The 23,298-nt window shown below is 41.1% G+C and overlaps 2 protein-coding genes across 2 annotated transcripts in view; one reads left to right on the plus strand and one right to left on the minus strand.

Annotated features, from left to right (window-relative positions):
- The first annotated feature begins 821 nt into the window (after positions 1–821).
- On the plus strand, positions 822–22,993 carry CYB5R2 (cytochrome b5 reductase 2). The gene is given in 14 exon segments (XM_074841649.1): positions 822–843; positions 1,396–1,479; positions 2,013–2,153; positions 2,913–2,985; positions 4,762–4,868; positions 5,732–5,861; positions 7,341–7,424; positions 7,951–8,015; positions 8,017–8,037; positions 8,886–8,985; positions 10,847–11,044; positions 17,368–17,416; positions 18,443–18,596; positions 22,650–22,993. Coding segments are annotated over 10 exon segments (906 nt in total). The 5' UTR covers positions 822–843; positions 1,396–1,467; the 3' UTR covers positions 11,020–11,044; positions 17,368–17,416; positions 18,443–18,596; positions 22,650–22,993.
- PPFIBP2 (PPFIA binding protein 2) overlaps positions 13,220–23,298 on the minus strand; it is a 106,244-nt gene continuing 96,165 nt past the window's right edge. Inside the window, exons 20-31 of the mRNA XM_074841643.1 lie at positions 22,641–22,779; positions 21,849–21,977; positions 21,116–21,266; positions 20,825–20,936; positions 20,252–20,340; positions 19,179–19,301; positions 18,410–18,535; positions 17,425–17,613; positions 16,885–17,055; positions 15,284–15,349; positions 14,364–14,594; positions 13,220–13,965 (exon numbers count right to left, since the gene is read on the minus strand). Coding sequence (XP_074697744.1) covers positions 14,523–14,594; positions 15,284–15,349; positions 16,885–17,055; positions 17,425–17,613; positions 18,410–18,535; positions 19,179–19,301; positions 20,252–20,340; positions 20,825–20,936; positions 21,116–21,266; positions 21,849–21,977; positions 22,641–22,779 — 1,367 coding nt within the window. The 3' untranslated portion in view covers positions 13,220–13,965; positions 14,364–14,522. The remainder of the gene's footprint in view (positions 13,966–14,363; positions 14,595–15,283; positions 15,350–16,884; positions 17,056–17,424; positions 17,614–18,409; positions 18,536–19,178; positions 19,302–20,251; positions 20,341–20,824; positions 20,937–21,115; positions 21,267–21,848; positions 21,978–22,640; positions 22,780–23,298) is intronic.

The following is a 23,298-nucleotide window of genomic DNA, read 5'->3' on the forward strand; positions in this document are numbered from 1 at the left end:
CAAAACTTTCAATGGAGTTCATGTAATGGAATTGTACTTCAGTTTTTACAAAACTTATATGAAGTCCACTTTAATTCTTGACAGTTATATGAGGCTTTCTCAAACGCTACAGTCAAAAGGTAGGATACAAATAGCCTACGTGAGTACTGAGGTAGGCTCAGGTTCCCTGCATGCTTAAAATCTGGGTATAAACCTTCTTCTGTTTGCATGTAAGTAAAAATGTCTTCTTTGTAACATTATAGGGAGGCAAATGAAGGCTTATTGCATTGTTCATTGGCACTGTGCTAAGTATTTAGAATAAAAGTCTATGTCCAGAAATAATCTTGTTCTGACCTTTGGTTAATAAGAGCAACTGTGACCATAAGTCTTCCTGCTTAGCTCTGAAATGGCAGCCCTGTTCTGCGTGTGTGCATGGGCGTGCGTGCTGGGAGTCCAGCTGCACCTAGATAGCCTTTGCAGGAGTGGTTATTAGAGCATTTTTGTAACTTTTGTTGAGAAGGGAAGATCTTAATCAGAAAATAGGAGGTATATGTCCATTGTTAAAGCATGTCTGGCAATAGTACAGAAGAGGGAGCAGTTGTCTGAAATCTGGGTTCTGGCTATATAGATACAAAAGATGTTAAAAACATTGTTGATCTCTGACTCTATGGCATTACCTCAGTGAATTCTTGGTTCATAATTCTTTTACTTTGCCATCTCCTCCTTTTCCAACCTAGGGCAGCATAGCAGCTTACTGCATCGTACTGCTCCGGGTTGCTCATGCTCCTGTGACCTCCCAGGTGAAGCCAGAGGAGCCACATCACAGCACTGTCCTACCCTTCCTTCGATGTACTCTGCCTGGAGGTATGCATGCCATGCATTTCCTGACTCTTTTCTTCCACAGTGGGTCTGCCTGAAAGGATCTGACATTCATAGTATTTAGGTGGCAGTGTAGAACTGTATTCTGTTGTGATCTTCCCAGTTTTTTTCTCTTTTCCCCTAGACTTTTCTGCTTTGTACTCTTTGGGGATAAGTGATGCAAGGGCAGTTTTTTCTCATGTAGGAATCCATTTACTGTCATGTATCTCATGCACAGAAAGGCTGTTATTTCTTCATCTGAAGTGACTAGACTTCGTTCTTTGCATGCTTTTAAAAGAGTGAATTTAACAGTAACACCAGAGGAACTGTGGATGGGCAGTGCCTCTTGCTGGGTGCACTGGCATTGGCGTGCAGTCCTTTAGTGTAACGGTGCAGCCTTAACGGCCTTTCATGACGATTGTACCTGTTGCAGACCTGAAGGAGGATGTTTGTGTATGAAAATGGAAGATGCCGTCTTTACCTTTGAACCTTGTATTGTTAGATTACCAGGTTACATGCTATTTCTGCCTAGAGGACTTGAACTCAGCTGTTTTACAGGACAGACTGCGGCCAGCTGGGACTAGACCAGAACTCCTGCGTCACTGTTTTCTGTTGCTGAACACAAAGGCGATGAGAATTGAGGTAGGAGAATGCAAGGGAGGAAAAGGGCTATAGCCAGTAAGTCCACCCAGGGTAACTGGATTTTGTGGTTGTTTCTGTCCCGCTGTTTTGTGCCAAGTGGGTGTGGGTGCTGGCAGTGCCCGGGTGAAAGTGACACCAAAACGGTCCCGCTGTCCTCTCCATCCGTGAGAGCTGGGGGCCGGACGCGGGGAGGGCTGATAAACCAGCACTCCTGGGGAGACCCGCGTCAGCCGGGCTGTGGGAGCAGCGGCGTTCCGAGATGCCCCGGGCCCAGCCCCCGCCTGGCCCCGCGCTGGCGCCCGCCCCCGCCTGCCCGGCGGCGGGGCACCGGGAGGCGGGAGCCGCGGGAGCAGCCGGGCCGGGGTTGTGCGGGCGCCGGTGGCGCGGTGCCCGCCAGCGGGGAGCTGCGGGCGGCCGCCATGGAGGCGCTTGGGGTGAGGGGCCGGGAGGGAGGCGGCCCCGGGCAGCCCCGCGCGGGGCCGGGCGCGGGAGTGGCGGGCCGTGCCCCTCAGCGCCTGCCCGTCCCCTCACAGGAGGCCCCTGTGGCCATCGCCGTGGCCGTGGTGGCTGCTTCTGCCCTGCTGCTGCTCAGAGGGACGGGGCGGAGGGCGGGCGGCCTCGTCACCTTGCGGGACCCCCTCGCCAAATACCCGCTGCGGCTGGTGGACAAAGAGGTGACCGGGGGAGGAAAGGGGGTGTCTGAGGGGCGGTGAGCCTGTGAGCCCGGGGTGTCTGAGGGGCGGTGGGTCTGTGGGCCCGGGGTGTCTGAGGGGCGGTGGGTCTGTGGGCCAGGGGTGTCTGAGGGGCGCTGGGTCATGGGCTGCCCGAGGCTCCGGGGCCAGAGAAGGGCCCAGAGCCCTCACGGGGTGACTGTGTCTCGGCAGCCAGGCTGCAGCAGGGGTAGAGCAGGATTCTTAAAAGCGCTTACATCTATGCTTCGGCGTTACAGTTGTTTCAAAAGAAGAATAGACTCATTTTTTTGTATGTTTAAGTCCTAGTTTAGAGCTGTGTTTCTCCCTTGATTTCCGTCCAGTGTGCATCAGTGAGAAGTAATTCTACCAGCCTCTGCTTTTGCACGTCGTGTCTTGCCTGATTTTTGGCCACAGATCATGAAATGTGCTCACTGGCCTGGGGCAATGGAGGGTTTACAGTTTTTCTTTATATAAAGGTGCTGCAGGGATTGAGCAGACAGGCAAAAGTCACTCCTTATGGAATTAAAGAGAAAAATACTTTGCTTCTAAAACTTATGATCTGTTTAAATTTTATTTTTCAAAGCAATTTCTGCTTCCCTTCCTAGCATTTGGCTTGCATGCTTGCAAAGAACAGGCTTACTAAAGCATATCATGTTGAGTAGAGTTTGAAATTCGAAGCAGTGGTAATGTTGACCTCATTCTGATATTGGGTTGGTTTTTGTTCTTTTTTTTTTTTTTTAGGAAATCAGTCATGATACTAAGAAATTCCGGTTTGGGCTGCCTTCACCAGATCATGTATTAGGATTACCTGTAGGTAAGTACTGAAAACACTTTATTACATGTATTTCTGGTTTTAGGATTTATAACTGTACTCGTAGTTCTTGGGTTTCTGACTGGGAATAGCTGAGCAAAGCAAGGAGGTAAAAGCTGCATCTCAATGCTGCTGTGTCGGAGAGAAATGTCAGACTTCCCAAAGGGTTGTATTTCTGATCTCTTGCGTGTGCTTTGCTCTGCTTGTGTTAAATTGTGTGGCATAGCTTTAGAAGAACAGCAACGCTGAACTGAGTCTGATGAAGCTCACCACCAGTTAGGATATAAGCAGAAAAGTATCTGTCAAAGCTTTTTCATACTTCTTACTTGTGTTCTGTTTCCATCTGGTGCCCTCAGTTTATTGTCAGCTGCCCTCTTGCTTTGGATGAATATGGTCACACTTGTGGATGAGAAAGATTACAACTCTTCTGTCTGGGGAACTTGGCTCTATTCTGTGCAGAACAAAGGGGAAAATAGACCTACTGTGTATAGAAGATGCTGCAATATTCAGAGCTTTTTCTGTGCATGCACTTACCTTTGATTTACATACATATGTGTACAAGTTTTCTTGCTTTCTGTAGCATGAAGTTCATTTCAGGCTAGGATTGGCACATTCTTCTTTCCTGTACCCTGCAAAACTGATGACATTGAACTGTGGACCTTGAATTAATGGTCATCTATGCAGGGAAAAGTCTCCCTTTCTGATCTGCAGATGTGGCAGGCATAGCCCTGTTTGTGCTGTACTATGTTTCGCAGTTTCCCTTGCTGTATGGCAGGTGTCAGGGTCTTCCCCATTCCATGCTGTGAGCACGTCCTTGTATGCTGCCTGTCAAGGGCAGCAGTCTTTCTCCAACTTCTCTTCTGGCTTGTATGGGAAAGTGTAATTGAACTGTCCACATTAACTAGACAAATGACAAAGGAATTGAGATGTGCCCTGCAGTGCTTGTGTTTATCCAGACTTTATTCTTAAGAATTTAGGAATAAGATCCTGAAACTGCAGGGGCAAGATTACTTCCTGGGAGATTACTGCCTTCTGCTTTTTACCGGGATCATTTTGCTAAAAAGAAAGTGTTTCCTGCCGGCACTGTTCCTGCTTTTTGTTTTTCCATACAACTCTCTAGATTAGTGCTGTCTGGCCACGAAGACCACTCTTGGCGAGGAGTTTCAGTTCTTTTAATCAGCAGAAAGGGGCCTTCTGGAGTCTGCCTCTTGGAGCGTTGGGTTGGGCAAAGAGTTCTCTGGACAGTGATGTCCGATGCAGTGGAAGACGCAGCGTTATGGAGGCAGGAGTTATGGAGAAGGACTGTGGCCCAAGGCTTTGTTCTTGATGTCTTGGTGCAGAATCTCGGAGAAGTTTGCTCTGAGAGATTGCTGCTATTGAAATGTAATACTTGCTTCTTTCTTTGCCTGTGTGAACTAGTGCATGCTTACTTTTACTTCGTTAATGAACATAAGAACAGCAGAACCCAAAATACAGAAGCACTTGAGAATGAGCAACAAACTTTCAATATTGCTATTTTACTATAAATTTCCTACTTTCCTGGTATCTAATCCTTGATTCCTTAACATACTGGCTCTCCTCAATTACCCCATGCTCCAGAAACTTACTGAAAAAAGAGCCTAGTTGTTTTATACAGCATTTATATGGTAAAGATTTTTTTCCATCATCGCTTGTGTTTAACAGGTTACAATACCTGCTTTTCTCTTGTCTTGTCCTCCAGAAAAGTTTGAAACCAGGAATGAAAAATTAAATAATCAGATTGTAATTCTTTTTCCCCAGGCCAACACATTTACCTTTCCGCAAAAATCGATGGTAATGTGGTGATTCAAGCCTATACCCCAGTTTCCAGTGACGAGACAAAAGGTTATGTTGATTTAATTATAAAGGTAAATTTCGGTTTCCTTTAATATAGATAAGTTGCTAACTAGAAGGAAGGAAAGTACTTCATTTTAGTGAACTGTAGACTTTATTTTGATTGATTTCCTTTTGAATAGGATGACTGCATGGCAAACAACTCATTTCACATTATCCTTGAATAGTAAGTTGTATCTGCTGTATGTCACTGAGAGAGAGCAGAGGTAGAGTAAGTGGAGAAGGGGATCACTTCTTTGGCAGTACTGCAGGAGCTGCTGCTAATGTGTTCATTGTTTAAGAAAATGGGATGCAGAAACAAGGGAAATCCTTTAAGCTAGGGAATGCAGGATGATTTGATCCCAGGACTTTTGGATTTTCTCATCTTTTTTACAATAGGGTTTGTCCTTAGGCAAAAACTGGGCTTTTTTTGCATGCTCTGTTCTTCATGTTACAAGTATGGTGAACTGTTATTAACTGCTTAATACTCTGTGCTTTGAAAGGTGAAAAAGCTATCACGTGGCTGAAGTCTCTGGGAAAGTCTTAAAAAGAAAAGATGAAGCAGTGCTATTTTCAGAAGGAGCAAATACAAAAATGGGGTGACATAAGGTTCTGGCTGCAGTGATAGTGAAATGAGGGTGCCAGCAGGTAATGTGCCTGCCACCTATTCCTATTAGCCTGGCTGTTTGCAGAGAGCATAGGAACATGTGTGTGACAGCATTTTACTTATTTTGGCTGCTGCCTGTAGCAAGGCACAACAGATAGCTGAGAGCAAAGAATTGTCTCAATTTCTTTCTCAGATGCTAAATTTCAGACCTGCAATATTGTGTTCTACAGTTCGTAATACTGTCTGCAGGAAAGCTAGTGGCTGATACCATACAAATTATTGTTTTTACAGGTCTACCACAAAAATGTGAATCCCAAGTTTCCAGAAGGTGGGAAGATGTCCCAGTACCTAGATGACATGAAGATTGGCGATATTATTGATTTCAGAGGGCCAAATGGGCTCCTTGTCTACAAGGGGGCAGGTACTGAGACATGAAGGTGGGAGAGCAAAAGGGAGGAACTTGGATCAGTTGTTTTCAGAGATGTTTTTTTAAAACTTAGTAACTTCGTAGAGGATCTTTTTTTAAAAAGTAGAAAAGAGAAAATCCACCTTTCCTGCTCTTGACCAAGAGCCCATTAGAATTGATATGATAGGAGAGATACTTTGTGTTTACTTTCTGCGAGGAATAGCTGGTTATTATCTCACTCCTGGGACCATATAATTAAATCTGAAGAGATCGCTATCACATTATGTTACTGAGAAGGCTGCACTGGACATAGTACCTCAGCTGTACATATGGAGGGAGATGTTCCAGATGCTTCTTAAACAAGGGAGGTTGTGGCCTGCAATGCCATTTGAGAATCTCAGCATTGTTACTGAATAACCTGCGAACTATGATCCAGCTCCATTTCATGATGAAACCAGGTCTGAGCTGACTGGGAGAAAGTGAGTTCAGAGAAGTAATCCTCTTTCAAGATACAAGTGAAAGATTTCGCTTTGATCTTGACTGAGAGCGACTTTGCACTTAACTCCTACTTTAGGGGGATAAAAGCTCAGCGCTTCTCTGGATCATGATGATGAGCAATATACTGAGTGTGTTGTATCCATCAGGATACAGATGAGTGTGTTGTATCTCAGAGGAAACGAGTGATGTGTGGGTTACAAACATTCCTTTCTGCTCTGCTTTGGCTGCTATAAAGAGCTAGGGAAGTTTGTTACTAGTTACAGATCTCTTAAGACTGGAACGTGTCAAGTGCTTTTCGTATAGAATACTTTTCATGGGCTTTTCATTTGGCTTGGCCTTTGGAGATAAATTCAGCTGTCTGGTTTTGTGATAGTTCTGAAGCAATGATACACCCAGGTGTAGAGCAGAAATCGGCTAGGTCTTATCCCAGGAAACTAGAAGGTATGACTGGCTGACTGCGAGTGTCGTGGGGATCTCATTAACTGGGAATTAATTACAGTAATAAAGTACTTGCTAAAAGTATGCAAGGCTCTGACATTCCTGATTCTAATCTTTGCAAGGGTTCGTGCTTGATACTGGTTTAATTACACCACCACTGAATGTGGACACACCCAAGTGGCTAGATCCATGACGTAAGTGAGGATGATGAAGATGGCCTAAGAAACCTGTTTCTCTGTAGCAGGGGCTGTGATTACCTTTAGCTACCACTAACATTTGCAGTTGCTGAGTTGTGTTCTAGGCAGTGATGTGGAAATCCTTGAGTTTATTATAAATGATGTTGGGTAGCAGGGAAGAAGTAAATCAGTTGTTCAAAGCTAGAATTGGAGTTTACAGAGGCAAGGAGGTTTCTATTCTTTGTGCTCAATGCTGTGCTCGTCCATTTAGCATTTCCAGATTTGTCTTAATTGGTAGGCTATAGTAATTTATTCCCATGGAATTTGTATCCATGTTTGTTTGGGGGTTAATGTACCTATAGCTTTTGAATATTTCTTCTAGGTACCTTTCTTATCAAGCCTCATAAGAAGTCTGAAGCAGAGAAAAAGTTTGCAAAGCATCTTGGGATGATAGCTGGAGGAACAGGTAAAACTATTCTCATCGTACGGAATGTCTCGAGAACGAAGACGTCTCTGTGGATGCGTGTGAGGAGTATCAAACACTGTACCTTAGTAGCAGAGCACTTGCATCTGTATTTCTTTTCATGAGTGTTTGGCAACACTGAGGCTTTCCAGTGGCTTGAGCTTAGTCCTGGAAGCTAGCAACTTCAGAGTTTTAGTCTTGATTTAACCGTGTGACCTCAGAGAAGTCACTTCATCTCTCTGAGCTTCAGTCTCAATGACAGTGTTTTAGGAGAATGTCTTGAGGGTAAAATTACTGTATGTGATGGAGAATGCTGAAAAGGAAAACCCCAGATACAAGTATTGTGGTTTTGGTTTTGCTTTGAAATGATTTGTAATAATAGAACCCCCCAACCTGTGCATTTGGCATGGATAGAAGGTATATAGAGCAAACTAAGCTCCCACAGAAGACTGAAGGAAGGCAGCATTAATATTGAAACTGTGGCCACAGAAGGAAATACCTGTTTTTTAACCACTTTGTTTTTTAACAGGAATAACTCCTATGTTGCAGCTGATTCGTCGTATCACAAATGATCCTAAGGACTCCACAAAAATATTACCTTCTTTTTGCTAATCAGGTGAGTATACTGACTCATCTGTTTGTCCTTCTTTAATGGCCTGCTTTTTTTGCTGGCCTCTGAGATTTTTTTAAACTGATGGGGCTTTGACCCCTGGAGAAAATACTGCTCTCTGTGTTTCATACTCTTCCAGTGACTTTGGGTTTGTATCGTCATTGAACCATTTATGAGACAATATTATCTGAGATAGCACATTTAAGAATGATCAGTATAGGGAGGAGTAGGAAACAGTTATTATGTAAGCTTTTACTATATTGTCTTGGGTTAAAGGGATTTAAGAAGGAGAAACTGAATTAAAAAAAATATCCATAAGGCCCTTTATAAATACTTGTGTGGTGCTGTCATAGTTCCCATGATGATCTTTTATTTGTTTTGAAGATGGCTCCTCATAGTTTCACTTGTACTCACCAGTTCCTATATTAGGGAATAAATAGTGTGAACAGATCCTGATCCCTCTACTCATTTTACTGCTTCACTGATTTGAAGGAAACAGAGTTTTGTTCCATTGATGTGTTTCTACAGGTCGCCTTTACCATGCTGGTACAGGGCCTTATCTGCCAGGGTCAGAGACAAATCCAGCTAATTGTGATACTAGCCTGGATTAAAAAATTGTTCAAATTTCTATCTTTAAGACAGAGTTTAGGTGGCTATTAAGTATCACAGTTTCTTCTTTAATCTAAATTTACAGAAGCCTGCAATGATAATAGCTATCATGTACAGGGGAAAAAAAAAAAGAACACTTGGTTTGAATGAGTTATCATTGCATTTGTAGTGTTGAATGCCAGATGGGCTCACACTAGAGGGCATCTTGAGATGGTTTATTGCTGAACCATGGTCTCATTTTGCAGACAGAAGAGGATATATTACTGAGAGCTGAGCTAGAAGACATTGCTAAGAGGCATCCTGATCAGTTCACGCTTTGGTATACACTGGACAGACCTCCCCAAGGTAGGCTACTGGTATGTGCTGGAAATGCCTCTGCTCGTCTCTGTTCAACAGTCAGAGTCTCCTCTTGTTCAAGGAGCCATTAGTATAATATCACGTCTTCTTGTCACACACTTTGAAACAACAAAGACACCCCCAACCCCTCAGAAACAAGCCTTACCACACCATCTGTTTTGAAAAGTGATCTAAACCAGGTGGGCCTTAGAAAGTGTGCACTAAGAATTAACTCCTGTTGGGTCAGACATGTTACTCCGTGGGTCTTTTGATGTATTTCAGGATGTGCCAGGTTGGGGAGTTTTCAGTAAACGTTACAGCTCTGGTTTGGGCTATTTCCCGAGTCAGGTTATGTTAGCATTTTGTTGGCATTAATTGCTTAATACCTGTAAATAGTACATGCACATCTTTTACCAGAATCTAATCTAGAACTGCTGCAAAACAAACCAGAGCTGCCGTGTGTATAGATTAAGGCATTAACTGTAGGCTGGTGTAGCGCTGAATGAGAAATGGGGGGAGAAGTTGAACTCTACTGAACCTCCTTTGAAACCTGGGTATTCAATGTATTAAAACATACTGCTGATGTTGTGAGTTGTGCTGTTATTTAACAGACATAAGAGCCAAACTGAGTCAGATCAAAGTTCTATACCTGTTGTCAGCAATAGCCATGGCCAAAGAAGAGTAATCTGCAGGTCTTGATATTTTTCCAGTCTTTAATATTTCGCAGTTCCGAACCAAATGTGTCTCTGCAGATACAGTAACTCTCAGTGGACTACCTCTGTAAGAACTTGGTGTGTCTCCTTCAGAGCTTGTGTGAAATTTTTGGCAGGCTGTTAGTGGTTCCATACTATTGTCACTTTTGTGTGAAGAATTACCTCCTCTGGTTTGCATTTGCCTCTTAATTCTTGTGTTGAAAGAGAGCGTGAATAGGTGCCTACAACTGTCTTCACATTACTAATTTTACAGACATCTGTCAATCACCCCTGCTGCCCCATCTCTTCTGTACTGAGAACTGCTGGTCTCCCCCACACTGCAGTGATTACATACCTTTGCTCATCCTTTTCTCTCAATCTTTACCAGCTCTGCTATGTCCCTTTTTAAGCCGAGCGGACCAGAACTGAACAGCAGTAGTCAAGATGCAGGCAAACTGTATTTTTACTTTAATGTGGTGTTCCCTTTTCTTTTCCTGATACATAACATTTCATATGCCTTTTGACTGCTGCTGTTTTCATAACCCCTGATAAATGCTCCTGATAAATGAACTTAAAGAACACATTTTTATACATGAAGGAAGGATTATTTTTCCTACCTGGCCTACTTTAAATGTCAGATGCATTCAATAATACTACTGCTTGAAAGCATTTTGCATTTCTTTCCTCTTTTTAAAATATTTTTTTTCCTCTTATCACATAACTACATGGCAGAACTTTTGTTATCATCAAACTTAGTCACTTTACCACTTGATCTCTTGTCCGATTTTTTTTTTTTTTTTTTTTTTTCCTCTGTATTGGATGGCACAGGTCTCAGTATCTGTCCCTGCACAACTGCCCCCGGGTGACCTCTATTCACTGGAAAAGCTGATTTACTCTTCCTGTTTATTCCTACCTGCTATCTGATTTCTTTTAAATCTATCATTTATTCACAGACTGTCATGCCTTACCAGCCAGATCCTTGTTAGCCACATGCTAGTTGTCCTTATCAAAGGGGACCACTAGCTTTGAGCTGAGAGATTTAACCCTCTCTTGGCTTGCAGTGATGGTGCCATAACTTTGCTGATTCTTCAGCTATGTTGTGAGTACAACATATGCAGTTTAAAAAGGCTTCAGAATGTACAGAGATTCAAATGAATAGTTTAATTTCTGTGTTTCAGATTGGAAGTACAGTTCTGGCTTCGTCACTGCAGACATGATTAAAACCCACCTCCCTTCCCCTGGCAGCGAGACGCTCATTCTCATGTGTGGGCCACCGCCTATGATTCAGTTTGCGTGTCAGCCCAACCTGGACAAACTTGGCTATCCCACGAGTAGTATGTTTTCTTATTAGCACTGATGTCATCTGATACCTTTTCGTAAGTACTGCATATTTTCCTACAGGAACAACTGGTATGTAACTGTGCAGTATTTTTGTATGTGTGTGTCTTTTAACCACTTAATGTAACTTCTGTGGTTTATAATTTCATAATTGCCTTTGCATGTTTTAATACTAAGAAGTTGAGAGATCTTCCTGAACAGTGTGGCAGTAACTTAGTCTAACCTCTTAAATTACTAGGAAATGTTAATTCTGAGGGGAAGAAAAAAAAGTGTAATCAGAGAGGTAGGACAGAGATAACGCTATTTGTGTGTAAACATGGGTATGGAATTTGGGAGAGGGCAATAAATCTGGACTGGGATTATTTGACTGTAATCAACAGGTAATTTTTTAGTGAATCCTGGGGAAGGAGAGTACGAAGAACAGAGTTTTGGGGTTTTTTTAAAATGCTGTTTTACAGCCCTTTAGCAGGGACTAAGAAAGAAGTCACAGTATGCCAAAGTGAACAGAATTTAGGTTACATGCAAATTGCTTATTACTGTAACAGAAATTCTCATTCATGTGAAATTTATTTGGGAGGATTACATAACTTCATGCTGTTGCCCAACAGCCTGAGCTAAACAATCACTGCCAAGTATACGTGGAAGCCCAGGGCTGCATATACAGACATAACTATCCAGTGATGTTGCATTCTCTGACTGGCATTCTCCAAGCGTAGTGCTTGCTCTTTTGGCAGTTTCAGAAATTTCCTTTGCTTATGAGAAAACATGGCTTATTGCTTCCTATTGTAGGCTATGCTGAGTCCATTTTATACTCACTTAATACCTCATCTTAAGTGTTTTTACCACATAGCATTTAATTCTTAGTCTTCAGTGCCTGAAGTACTGCATGTTCATTTCCAGGAATTTGTTTATACTACATTTGGTTTAGGGTCCCTGAGACAGAAGACTTGTTTCTTCAGGTGCTAATGAATATGTTTACTAAATATTTTTATTCATCTGAAGCAAAACAGAAGGAATCCAAGTTAAAAAATGACATAGAGCTTTTGTACTTCATAAGTTACATCTGTAGCAATAATGCAAAGAAAGACACAGTGATTCAGACTGTGATTCTGTCCCTGATGAGAGATCAACCACATGTCTTTGTTAGAATCATTCCATGGTCAGCAAGAGATGGAGGAACATTATGAATAAATTCTGAACAGTCAAAAAATAAGCATTTACGCCAGTGTTATGCTAATTAGGATTTCTTACTATATATACTAAAAAAAATTCAATAATTCTGTATATCAACTATTCACAGCCAAGTTAGCACAACACACTGAGTTATAAATACATCACCAAACCAAATCTGAAAATCCACTTGGAATATCTCAGGGATGTTAAGGCTGCATCTATTGGAGCAGCTTATCCTGTCTGTAGTGCTGTAATAAGTCTGCTGGCTAATTAACCTGACAAAATCTTTCAAATGCCCATAGTACATGATTGCTGATTGCATTGACAGATTGGAGATGTACTTGACTGGTATGTTTAATACCTTTTATTAATAATTTTTAGTTTGCTGATGTGTAGACTGACTTCTCATTGCTTTGGATTTTCTATTGTCATTTCATTGTTCAGTGATTGAAAAAAATTGCCTTGGTTTTACCATTTTGGACAATAAAATCATGTATTTAGCTTCTAAAATCTGACCATACAGTGCAGGGTCCCTCATGGAGTGAGGACTTGAATCGGTTACCTTTAAAAACTGCCAGTGATAGCTCTGGACAGTACTGGAGACTCCCCTTGACCTGGGAGTGACCTGCCTCCAGGCTCTATTATCTCCTGCAGCCAGCAAGGAGGGAGTAGCGCAAGCCATCCATACATATACTAAGTCTTTACAATTAAAATTTATTTTGTGGCATTTCCTTATTTACTAAGGTATCTTGTGAATACCTTATTAATAGATGCGGCACTTGTCAACAGATGCCCCAAGTAATTGCTGCTGTAAAGGAGACACTTTCACCCTCAAACAGCCCCTCAAGGAAGTAGTGAGAGGCCACATTTCCCTCTGTTACAGTGCTGCAGTCCTGCCTAGCTCAGTAGAATAGCAACAGATCTATTTTGTCAGGTGTTTTAAAAAAAAAAAGTACTTGTTTTATTATGGTACTTGCTTGATGGTCCTTAGTTGCATTTTACACATCACGGAGCAGGAAGGTTTGTCTCCTATTGCTAAATAAAGTATTCTGTGAAAATCTGTCTGTAGCTGGAATGAAAAGAGAACTGAAAGAAAACAGCAACATTGTTTACAACATCACCCGTTCTCATGCAAATATTACAAAAGTGTTTCTACTGTAATTTCCAGTCCTCAGGACTGTTTGCAGCCATATGTTTAATTAGGCGTAACTACGGAAAGAAAACAGGTTTATTAGCATCCCTGTCTTCCTGAGAGCCAGTAGTATGTTTCAGACCAACCAGGTATGGGGCTCAGAAAACTGTCTGAACCATTTTTCAGAAGGCTTATGAGCATCCTGATGCTTGCACCTGTGTGTCAGTGCTAGCCATTTTAGACAAAATGTCAGTGTACAGAAAGAGCAGATTCAATGGTTCTAGTTAAAGAACTGTCATTTAAAACCAAACGATGGAGCATGCTGGGAATTGTGGCACTTACCCTCCAGAGTGCAGCAAACACCATTCTTAAAGTTTCATTTTACATTAGTTAAATGTTGTGATTTCTCCTTGACAGTGAACATCTTAGTACACATGTAAAAATCACACGATTAAAAAAAATCACTTCAAATGAAGCACCAGCTTTTGAGTCCGTCAGTCTTTCTGGCAGTCTGAGTTACATTTTCTGCTGTAGTTGTTCAGCAACCTTTTGGGTTAGGTAAAGGTTTCTTCGCCATCTTGTCATCCTCCTGATAAAAGCAAGGGCTTGATGGATAGTATTATGATCCATTCTTCCCATTCTACACTGCACGCACTTAAACAAAAAGAGAGCAGGCCGTGTGCTAATGAAAGGGATGAGAGATTAAAATCCTTTTATGGGAAACAGCCTTTTGGCAAGACTGCAGTAGTAGTCAGTGAGCTGTTACAGCTGCACTCACCACCATCCATCTGAATTTCTAGGTGGTTCTGATTAGTCCACATGGCACAATAGAGGATTAATGATTCCTGCATTACAAGTTAATTATAAAAATAAAAAATTACAAAAGGTCTTTCATGTAACACTACATAAACATACCATGTAAAAGATGACCAAATAAAAGGGTAAAATGTGTTGCCAGCCTTGGCTTTCCAGACTCTGGATATGAGAACCACTTCTCTCTCAACACTGATTTCCCATTATGAAATACGGAAAGTAGCGCAGAGGAGAGTTACCTGTAACGTGTTGCTACACTGACAGTATTAAATGGTGTGTGGTAAGTCTCACTGGCAGAAAAGAGGTAACGCCTTTCTGCACCACAGCATCAAGCTTCTCCTGGCCACCCCTCGGGACAGGCATGAGGTATTAGCAGCGTTCTTGGTCATGTTGAAACATCATCTCCAGTCTTCAAAGGTAGGTGTTAAAAATCTGCTGTCATTCAGCATTTCATCTTGGCTTAACATCGTCTGAAACAACAAGATGGGAGTGAGTAAGCATGTTCAGTTAGAGGCCTACAGTTAAAGAAATACGACTGCAATGAGATCAGATTCACAACAGAGGGGGTTAGAGCCACATGAAATTAGAAGGAATTTCTTGAATGCAGGTTTAAATAAACTATTATTTGCTTGGGAAAATTCTCACAGAGATTTTGTGTGGCATGTGACTCTACTATGTTATGTAATTCTTCATTATACCTTTCGGTCAACTTTTTTTAAAATTAGCTGCTATGGAGTCATGAATTAATAGTGATTTTCGATTGTTTTCTATGGAGTTTAAATGTAAATTTACACTATGGAGTGTAAATTTTCAAGTCTGTACCTCTGCTTGACTTTGCTGTGACTGAGGCATTTGATGGTGGTTACTTGCAAAATCTTTGAAGCATTGTTTTCATTTAAGGGCACGAATATTTCTCATTGGGTCAGAGAGATAGTGAAGTTCATGAAAAATTAAAATAGGCCTAAAGGAAACTTAATTTCTAGTATGATTTTAAAAGCAGGGTTTTTTTTTGACTGTGAATATGCAATAAGGCTATAAAGAGGAATTTAACAGGAACAGTGACCCACTTACTCTTAACTACCACCAGCAATGACCGACTTTCACTGAATTCTAGCAGAATACATTTGTGACTTTAAAACTAAGAGAAATTAGTACATACCGTGAGATGGCTTATGCCTTGAGAAAGAGCCCCTATTTGCATTACTGTTCCTTCTGAATGTTCCATCTGTAAAAGTATTCAGGAACTAGTTCAAATCAGACAGTATGTGCAATTTTATTCACTCTACATGCATCTTTGGGAGGTATCTTTGCCTGGACAAATGAAGTTGGGATAAGTTTAAAAGCTCTGATTTCTGCATATTAACAAAAACGCCTCCATGCTCTAAGGTATGTGAAAACACATTGAACAATAGGAAGAGTGAATCCTGATTAAGACAGACTGATTCCATGAAACTTAAGCTGTAATTCACACAAGAAAAGAAAAAGCTTAACTGGTTTTATCAATGAAGAGTAATGTTTTCCAGATGGTGTAAGCCTTACTATACTTCTGGTAGTCTTCTCTCACAGGCCAGAAGTGAGTCCTCCCTATCCTTATAGGCGAAGGGTATTGGTTCTGGGGCCCTGAGATGTCACTGCGTGACCCTGCGCTCAGAACTCACGCTTAACTGAAAGACCAGCTCCTAGAGAAAAATCCAGTGGTTTTGTAATGCTTGAACAACAGCTGCAACTTCCGGCTGTGCAAGCAGAGATCCATGCTAAGCTACAGCCAGGTTTGGTACTGTCCCTGCTGAGGAACGACGGGGCTTTGGGTGTACGTCAGAAAAGACAAGGGTTAGATAATGAACACAGATGAGAGGTTAGATGCAGTAAACCATGCAAATGGAAAAATTAATTTCACAATTACTTTTCAATCCTGTGACTATTTTCTTATCAGGCTTAAAATGTTTTTATCTCACTTAAGGCCACTGGAGGTAGGACAGTTTTCCCCCAGCTGCCTCTGGCTCTTGTGTGTTGCCAAAGTTCACACAAGCCTCCAGGAGCTCCATTTTTCAGGGTTTACATCCATTTACACAACAGCAAAGTTGAATAAAATTTGATGGTTTTTAGTCTTCAGCATTTGTCTGTATGATGTCTAGGCAGCTTCATTCATAAGTTCACTACTACATAACAGAAGTGAATTATTTAAGTATTGGTTTATTAATAAGCTCGATCATTACTGATGCATTGTTTTCACATATACTGTCTAAGCATGACTAGTCCCCACTGTACATAATGAAAGACAAATTCAGTTGGATTCTTCAATTAATGGCTGTTAAAAATATACAATCCTGTTGTACTTTAATATATAACTTGATAGCTTTGTACAAATTAATCCAAATAAATTTATTACATTAAAACCCACCCATAGATAATGAAAAAAGTTGCCATACTGAGACTATGAAAGCTAGAAGTACAAAACTCTTGTGTTTACTGCAACCACCACCTTAATTAATTGTCAAAATACATTGATCTTCATAGTGTAAAAGGTGTTATATTCCTGAAAAAGGGCTTGAAATGGATGAGTTTATTAGGATGTTGATTAAAAAAAATAACCTGACACTCTTAGTACAGAACTCTTTCCAGTGTCCATAGCCAGTACTTTCTCAGTAAGTTCATGCGGATGTAGCAAATGCTTTGTTACATGCTAACATTTGGTTATTTGCAAGCTCTGGAATGCAGGGGGAGGATGAGATGAGAATGGCATCAGTCTGTCTGCCCCACCTGATCCAGTTCCCTGTCAGTCAATGGACTGAGTCCTTTGTGTCCACCATAGTTTTTCTGAGTACCATTGGTAGCAGCTGGGTTTGTATCCATAGGACAGATGTAGTCGGTTGATTCATCAAACTTCTTCTTTCTCAGGTTTCCAAAATGTGAAAATCCAAGCTTCTTTGGCTAAAATAAGACAACAACACAACAAGATTTGAATAAGAAAAATAAGATTGTCCTTTAAACATTATAAATCCTCTCCTTTTTATTTACTGCTATACCCTAATCCTTCAAATACATAGATTCTGAACTAAATATATTTAATTGTTTTCATCTTGATGTTTGTTAAATATATTTAGATAGTGTTCCTTCTACAGAAAGACAGAAGGGATTCCATGCTTATTTCAGAAGCTGATTTAAACAGATACAAATTAAATGTGACACCCTTCTAGAACTGACCTCTCCCTCCCCATGTTTGTCCCTTATTTTCTTTATAAGACAGGGGAGAAGAAGTCTGAAATTCTGAAGTATCTCCTTTTCGCAGGCGGTACGTACCCGAACTTTGGCAGTGGTGGTCAGAGCTGTGTATGCTGTTGACTCTGTTATTTCTCTTTTTTCTTGTTGTGCCTCTGGTCCAATTAATACATTAAAATTGGTTGTTAGGTGGCGTCGCAGTAGGGTCTTTTGAGGTGGAATATTCAGCAGCATTGCCAGCGTGTCACCGTTAAAGCGAGGTTCAAGAATCTATTAAAAAACAGCAGAATATTTATTTTTCATATGGTTAAATACCATTACAGTGTTTATCAGAGGAATTTCTCATTCTTACTACACTAGCTACATTAGGCCTTTTATAACTCGCTGGCAATGTGAAGCTCACTGAGGTTTGAATGGAATCCATGAAAGTAGGCACTAAGAAATGCAAAGTGCTGTCAGGCAAATACATATTTATATTTATCAGCAAACCTTACATTTGTTTGGATTGAACAAGTTTGGTTTCAGGATTTTCTGCTCTACTCAGAGCATAAATTTAATCTTAGCACAATTTTTTCTATTTCATTTTTGCAAAAACTGTACAACACTAGAATCACAGTATTTCAGAACTCTGACTTTACTAAGCTGCAAATAGTTCTGAATGTTTTGAATTAAAAAAAAAAAAAATAATTGCTGTCAAGACCACTACAAGTTCAGGACAGTTATTCACTGTGGCTCAGGATTCTATTAAAACCATTCAAAGAAACACTCAGCGATGCCTTATCAATAAGTAACTTTGGTTTGTTTGGTTTGGGTTTTTTTTTAAAGTACTGCTGTGTTAAACAGTCATGCACAACTCAGCTTTGATTATAAAAAACGCTTTAGCAGGTTTTTTATTAGTTTTCCTTTGTAAAATTAAGATGCATGGATCAGATAAAGAGGCTCTTTAGAAGGCACGATCGTGCTGTCATATTGCTGTCCTGCTTGACAAACACCAGATAAGATGTTTTATATTACAGTCTGTCAATTTTTAGTAGATATGTAGTAAAACGTTAAAAGCAGTTCTTACAATGAGGCCACCATGCACTCCGCTTCCCCGAAGGTTTGGCGCGTATTCGGCCAGATCGACTGATCGGAGCCATTCCATCACTCTGTGGTTGGACCACTGAACTACTTCAGACGGCGAAACGTTATTCTGTTAAAGCAACCAGAAAAGATGATGACGCTGTAGCCTGCACTGCCGCTGCACGTTCACAGTATGTATCCTCAGGTCAGAAAAAAACATCGTTCCTCCCTGATACTAAGGTTTTGCTTCTGTTCAAGGCCTCTTTCAAACATCCTCTGAGGGGATGGCAGGCACAATCTAGTACAGATGAAACCCCAGATGTTGCATCAAGTAGTAGAACAGTAGAGATTACAGATGCTGGGGGAGCATTTTGAGAACTGTATTATTGTCAGTCTTTAATGCTGAGAGAATAAGCTATGCTGACCAGAGAAGGCAAAAACCTTACAGTCTTTCAGAGTTAAAAATCAGGACAGGCAAAGAAAAACATTGCAAATTATTCTCTTGGAAGTTGCATTAACTTTAACCTAGGCAAGTAATTTCTAAAGGGAAGTGCATGAGATTCAACTAGTAAGTGGCTCGAGCGCTTAAGGACTGAGTGGATGTTTATTATCAGGGAGTGTTACCAGTGTTACATTCCAGAGCTGGAAAGCAGCATTAGATGCTATTCCCTCGTAGCAGTGATTCTATTGTATCGTACACTGCTCACTTTCGATCCCCTTTGGCTGGAATCAGGTCATTAGTGCTAGTTTAAATTGTTTAAACATTCGTTTACCTCCTCAACTGGTCTTCTGCGTAGACAGTGGGGGTTAAAACTGTTGACATGCAGCACATGAATGGCACATTTAATACTCAGATGATGCAGCTGGCTGGTGACTTTCAGAAAGAGAAGGTCATTCTGGAAAGGAGAGAGTCTTTTAGGTGGCACAGAATACATACCAAAACAGGTACCTTTCCCAAGAAGAAAGATTTTAAGCTTCCTATGTAGTTTTATATAAACCACAGTAGTTGTGGTTTAGGTAAAATGAAAGTTTATATTTTAAAGAGCTTTTTTTAGAGTAGGGGTTTTGGGGGTTTTGTTTGGTTTTTTTTGTTGTTGTTTGTTTTGTGTTTTTTTTTTTTTTAAACATGCACCATCACAGGACCTGGCTGAAAAATGAAGGAGAGCTTGTAGCCTATTAAGTAAAATCCAGGCTCATGGATAGTTTTAAAGTATTTGGACTGTTTCTGATCTGGCTAAGATCCTGTTGGGACAGGATCACTGCAGCTAAGCAGCACACACCTAACCATGGAACAGTAGGGACCGTGCTCCTGTAACAAAGGCTCCTTCAGCAGTGTAGACAAGGCTGTGCTTTTGATAACAGCTAAATTATGAAAAAAATGCCTAGCACGGTTAACAAAAACAAATACTTAATTATCTGAACCTGGGCAGAGAAACTATGAAAACAGTAGCTCTGTGTAGCACATGGTTTGCCACTAATGTGGTTGGAGCTGTACGAATTACTGGATTTGCAGCTTTAGTTTACTGAATATTGCTGCTACCTTGGTGTGGAGAACACCACACTCCAGCAGCTGCATGCAAAATAGGTCATTTTATCTTTAATCGTGGTGTGCTACGTGATACTGAAAGAAAGACTTTGCAGAACTTAGCTATAACCTATCCTATGACTTATTTTATGTACCTTAGGAATGGTCATCATGCACTAGACGACACAGATGAGTTACTACTGGCACTATTTGTCTTGCAAAAAATTCTTTAGCTGCTCACATTCAAAGGAAAATTGTAAAATTCTTTGCTCACTCTGAAGTTAAATTTGGTTAAACTGAGGAAAAAGGATTGTAGCTTACCACAGTTAAGTACTGCAACATTCTCCCATCAACTCTGGATTCGTGAAACTGGTCTTTGTACTGAGGTAAACCAATATCATCAAGCCATCCTGCAGATACAACAACAGTGAGAATGACGCCCTTCTCCCCTTCTTGTCTGGGCTGGCGGCTTCTGAGGCCCTCAGGGAGCTCGCTCTACCTCCCCACCTTGCAGAAGGACAGCCTCTTACCAGAAGCCTAAAAGCAATTCCCACCAAACAAACTGCTTTCCCCACCATACCCCTGTGATATTTGACATACAGCATGTGACTGAGCACACACCTTCTGCAGCACAGTGTAGCTCTTGCAAGGCTGAGGGCCCGCCCTTTACTTTCCTGCAATCTGAATGACAGAGTTCCCCTTGGCAGATCATACTCGTAGCTGGATATTTGGATGTCAAGAACACCACAAAAATCCTCAAGTCTATGATGTTGAAACTTAGTGCTCTTAGAAAGATGTTTGGTAACTGCTTAGATAAACCTGTATCAGGCAGCCCAGCCATAGGGGTGGGGGAAATTCCTTTCCAAACAATTCCACCATACTTCAACCACTTACGTGTCACCCAGATATGATCGAGTTGCGCAGACTTCTCATCTTGTTTTGCATTTATTGATTTAATGGCCAAAACCAATTTCTTCCTGTGCAGCGGATGCTTTATTCCCATTTCCTGCAACAATAACCGTTAAATAGTTTGCCTTGCCTCTGGCTCTTTTCTCTCATTACGTATCTACAAAAATTGATACTACGTATTTCAGAAAGGTAGAAGTGCCAATTGTTTGCGAAGGGGCCTGGTTGTATAGAACCAACATGTGTGGTTGCTTGAGAGAAACAGTTACAGGTTATTACCTTCTCCATGTCCTGAGGCGTCGCAGTTAACAGTGTGTGGCCTGAAGTCACCCACTGCCGTGCAAAAATGACGTATTGACCGAGACCAAAGTCCTCAAGCCAGTTACAAACTCTTTCAGTGCTCCACTGAGCAAACGGAGCATTGTGGTCACTGAAAAGTACAAGAAATATTTGAAAAATTTTAAAGTAAAGAGTTATGGTTATTATCAGAAAGGTCATAGTGTGCCAGAGGCAGTGCTGCAGCGGATGTAGGAGCATGCTTTGTTCTGTGCAGTAATAAAAGCCAAGAGCCCTTCTCGCAGTATACGCCGTGGGGCTGGTGTCCTGCTGATCTGGCCGCCCAGCCTCAACTTGTGAACAGTTGGAGGCCGTGGGAGGGGGGTGTGCGTGTGAATAAGAATTTCCCATTTTCTATTTGAAAAGAGGAAAAAGGGAATTTCTGAATCCTCATTGCTTTGCAGATATTCCCACAGGAGATGATAAGTTTTCTTGTTCTTGAACAAAGAGATTTTTGACACTCCAACAGCTAGCGCTGCAACCTGCAGTTGAAGGAGTGCAGACAGGGGAGCTACTCAGGATACGTTTTCTACCAGAGAAATTCTTTCCAGTTGTTGTGGAATTCCACATGTAAAGAAGTATGTTGGGAAAAACATATTTCACAAGAGAAGGCTTTGCTCTTCAGCACATTTAAGAATACCGTAAGAGCTGTGCAAGGTGAAGGAGGAGCCATTACCTTTTCTGGCCTTTGGTTTCCTTTGATCTGGATAACCGAGGTCCAGCTGTTGCACGGAGACCACCTCTTCGAAACTCTGCCAAACCCAGATCGTCTGCAGGGAAGTTACCTGACTGAGTTCTTCTTATTCTTTCAAGACAAGAGTGCCACAATAGTACTATTAGCTTGCAACAGGGAACATTTGTTTCATATGGAAACTACAGTGACAACTAGAAGCTGTATTAATCTTCCTGTAAACCACAAACATCTAATTCAAGTGGTAGCTGAAGAAGTCTCGGGCAAACATTGTCTAGACCTACCTCTGAGGAAAGAAAAAAGCTCTGCAGAGCAGCCATCGCCCTTCAATCCATTTAATAACCCCCACTGCAGGCCAGACTTGGACATGGCTGCTGTCCTCCAGTAGGGAAAGTGAACACAGGAACACTCAGGCCTCCTGCTTTTCATTTCTTCTTGTTTCTCTCTCTTTTTTTTTTTTTTTCACCTAATGCCTTTTGTTATGAACAACTTGCTATCATTTAACTTTTCATAGCTAATGAAACTGTTGGCATTCTAAATTATTAGCCTTGAGATGACAGCAGTCTTATTTCTTCCAACAGCAGGATGCTGTGAACACTACCATCCATTTTTCTACACCGAAGGGCACACAGAGACACACCCATACAATCACAGAGCTGCTTTTCTCCTTTTCCTGATTTTTCCTTGATTATTGCTGTAGGTATTGTAACTTTTGCTGAGAACTGGATTCATTCTAAGCCAAAATGCTTTAACAGGGATAAATAAAAAAGGCCTTACTTTCCCCAGATTTTCCTGATCCCTTTTGGACTCTTTCTGTTTTCTGGAGACAAGGGAGACTGTGGACCTGAATCTGTTCCCGAAGAAAGAGGTGAAAGGTCATCCGACACTACTGTACCATCCACGTTCTCTGTTTCTCCTGGGTTAAGAACAGTAGTATAGTCACATTTTATACTAATTATTAACAAACTTGTTATCTGGGAGACTAATGTTTAAATGCAGAACATAATAAAAAAGTAAAGCTATCTATAAAATTGCTCTTGTATTAAAAAAAACATGCTCAGAAGGTGAAAAAATAGTACCTGTACATTTGATACAAAAAAGAAAATAATAAAACATTGAGTAAACCAGTATTGTTATTCAGTCATTTGTATTTAAATACATTATTTTAATTAAAGTTCTTCAGACTGAAGCAGACTCTTCAGCCTCTTGCCTTGCCTATTCCTAATACCAGAACTCCTCCATCAAAATCAGTGGGAATTTTTCTGTTGACTTCAGTGAAAACAGAATGAAACCAGGAATAACTATCTTAGAAAGAAATCTCATCCAAATGCCACATAGCAAAATCTCTTCCTTCATTTCAGTACTGCACTTAAGGAATTCAGTGTGGATGGCCCACTTGGTATTAGTATTTCATAGAGAAAGGGAGGGAAAAAGG

Source organism: Strix aluco, chromosome 16 (assembly GCF_031877795.1).
Source record: "Strix aluco isolate bStrAlu1 chromosome 16, bStrAlu1.hap1, whole genome shotgun sequence".
NCBI classification, from domain to species: Eukaryota; Metazoa; Chordata; class Aves; order Strigiformes; family Strigidae; genus Strix; species Strix aluco.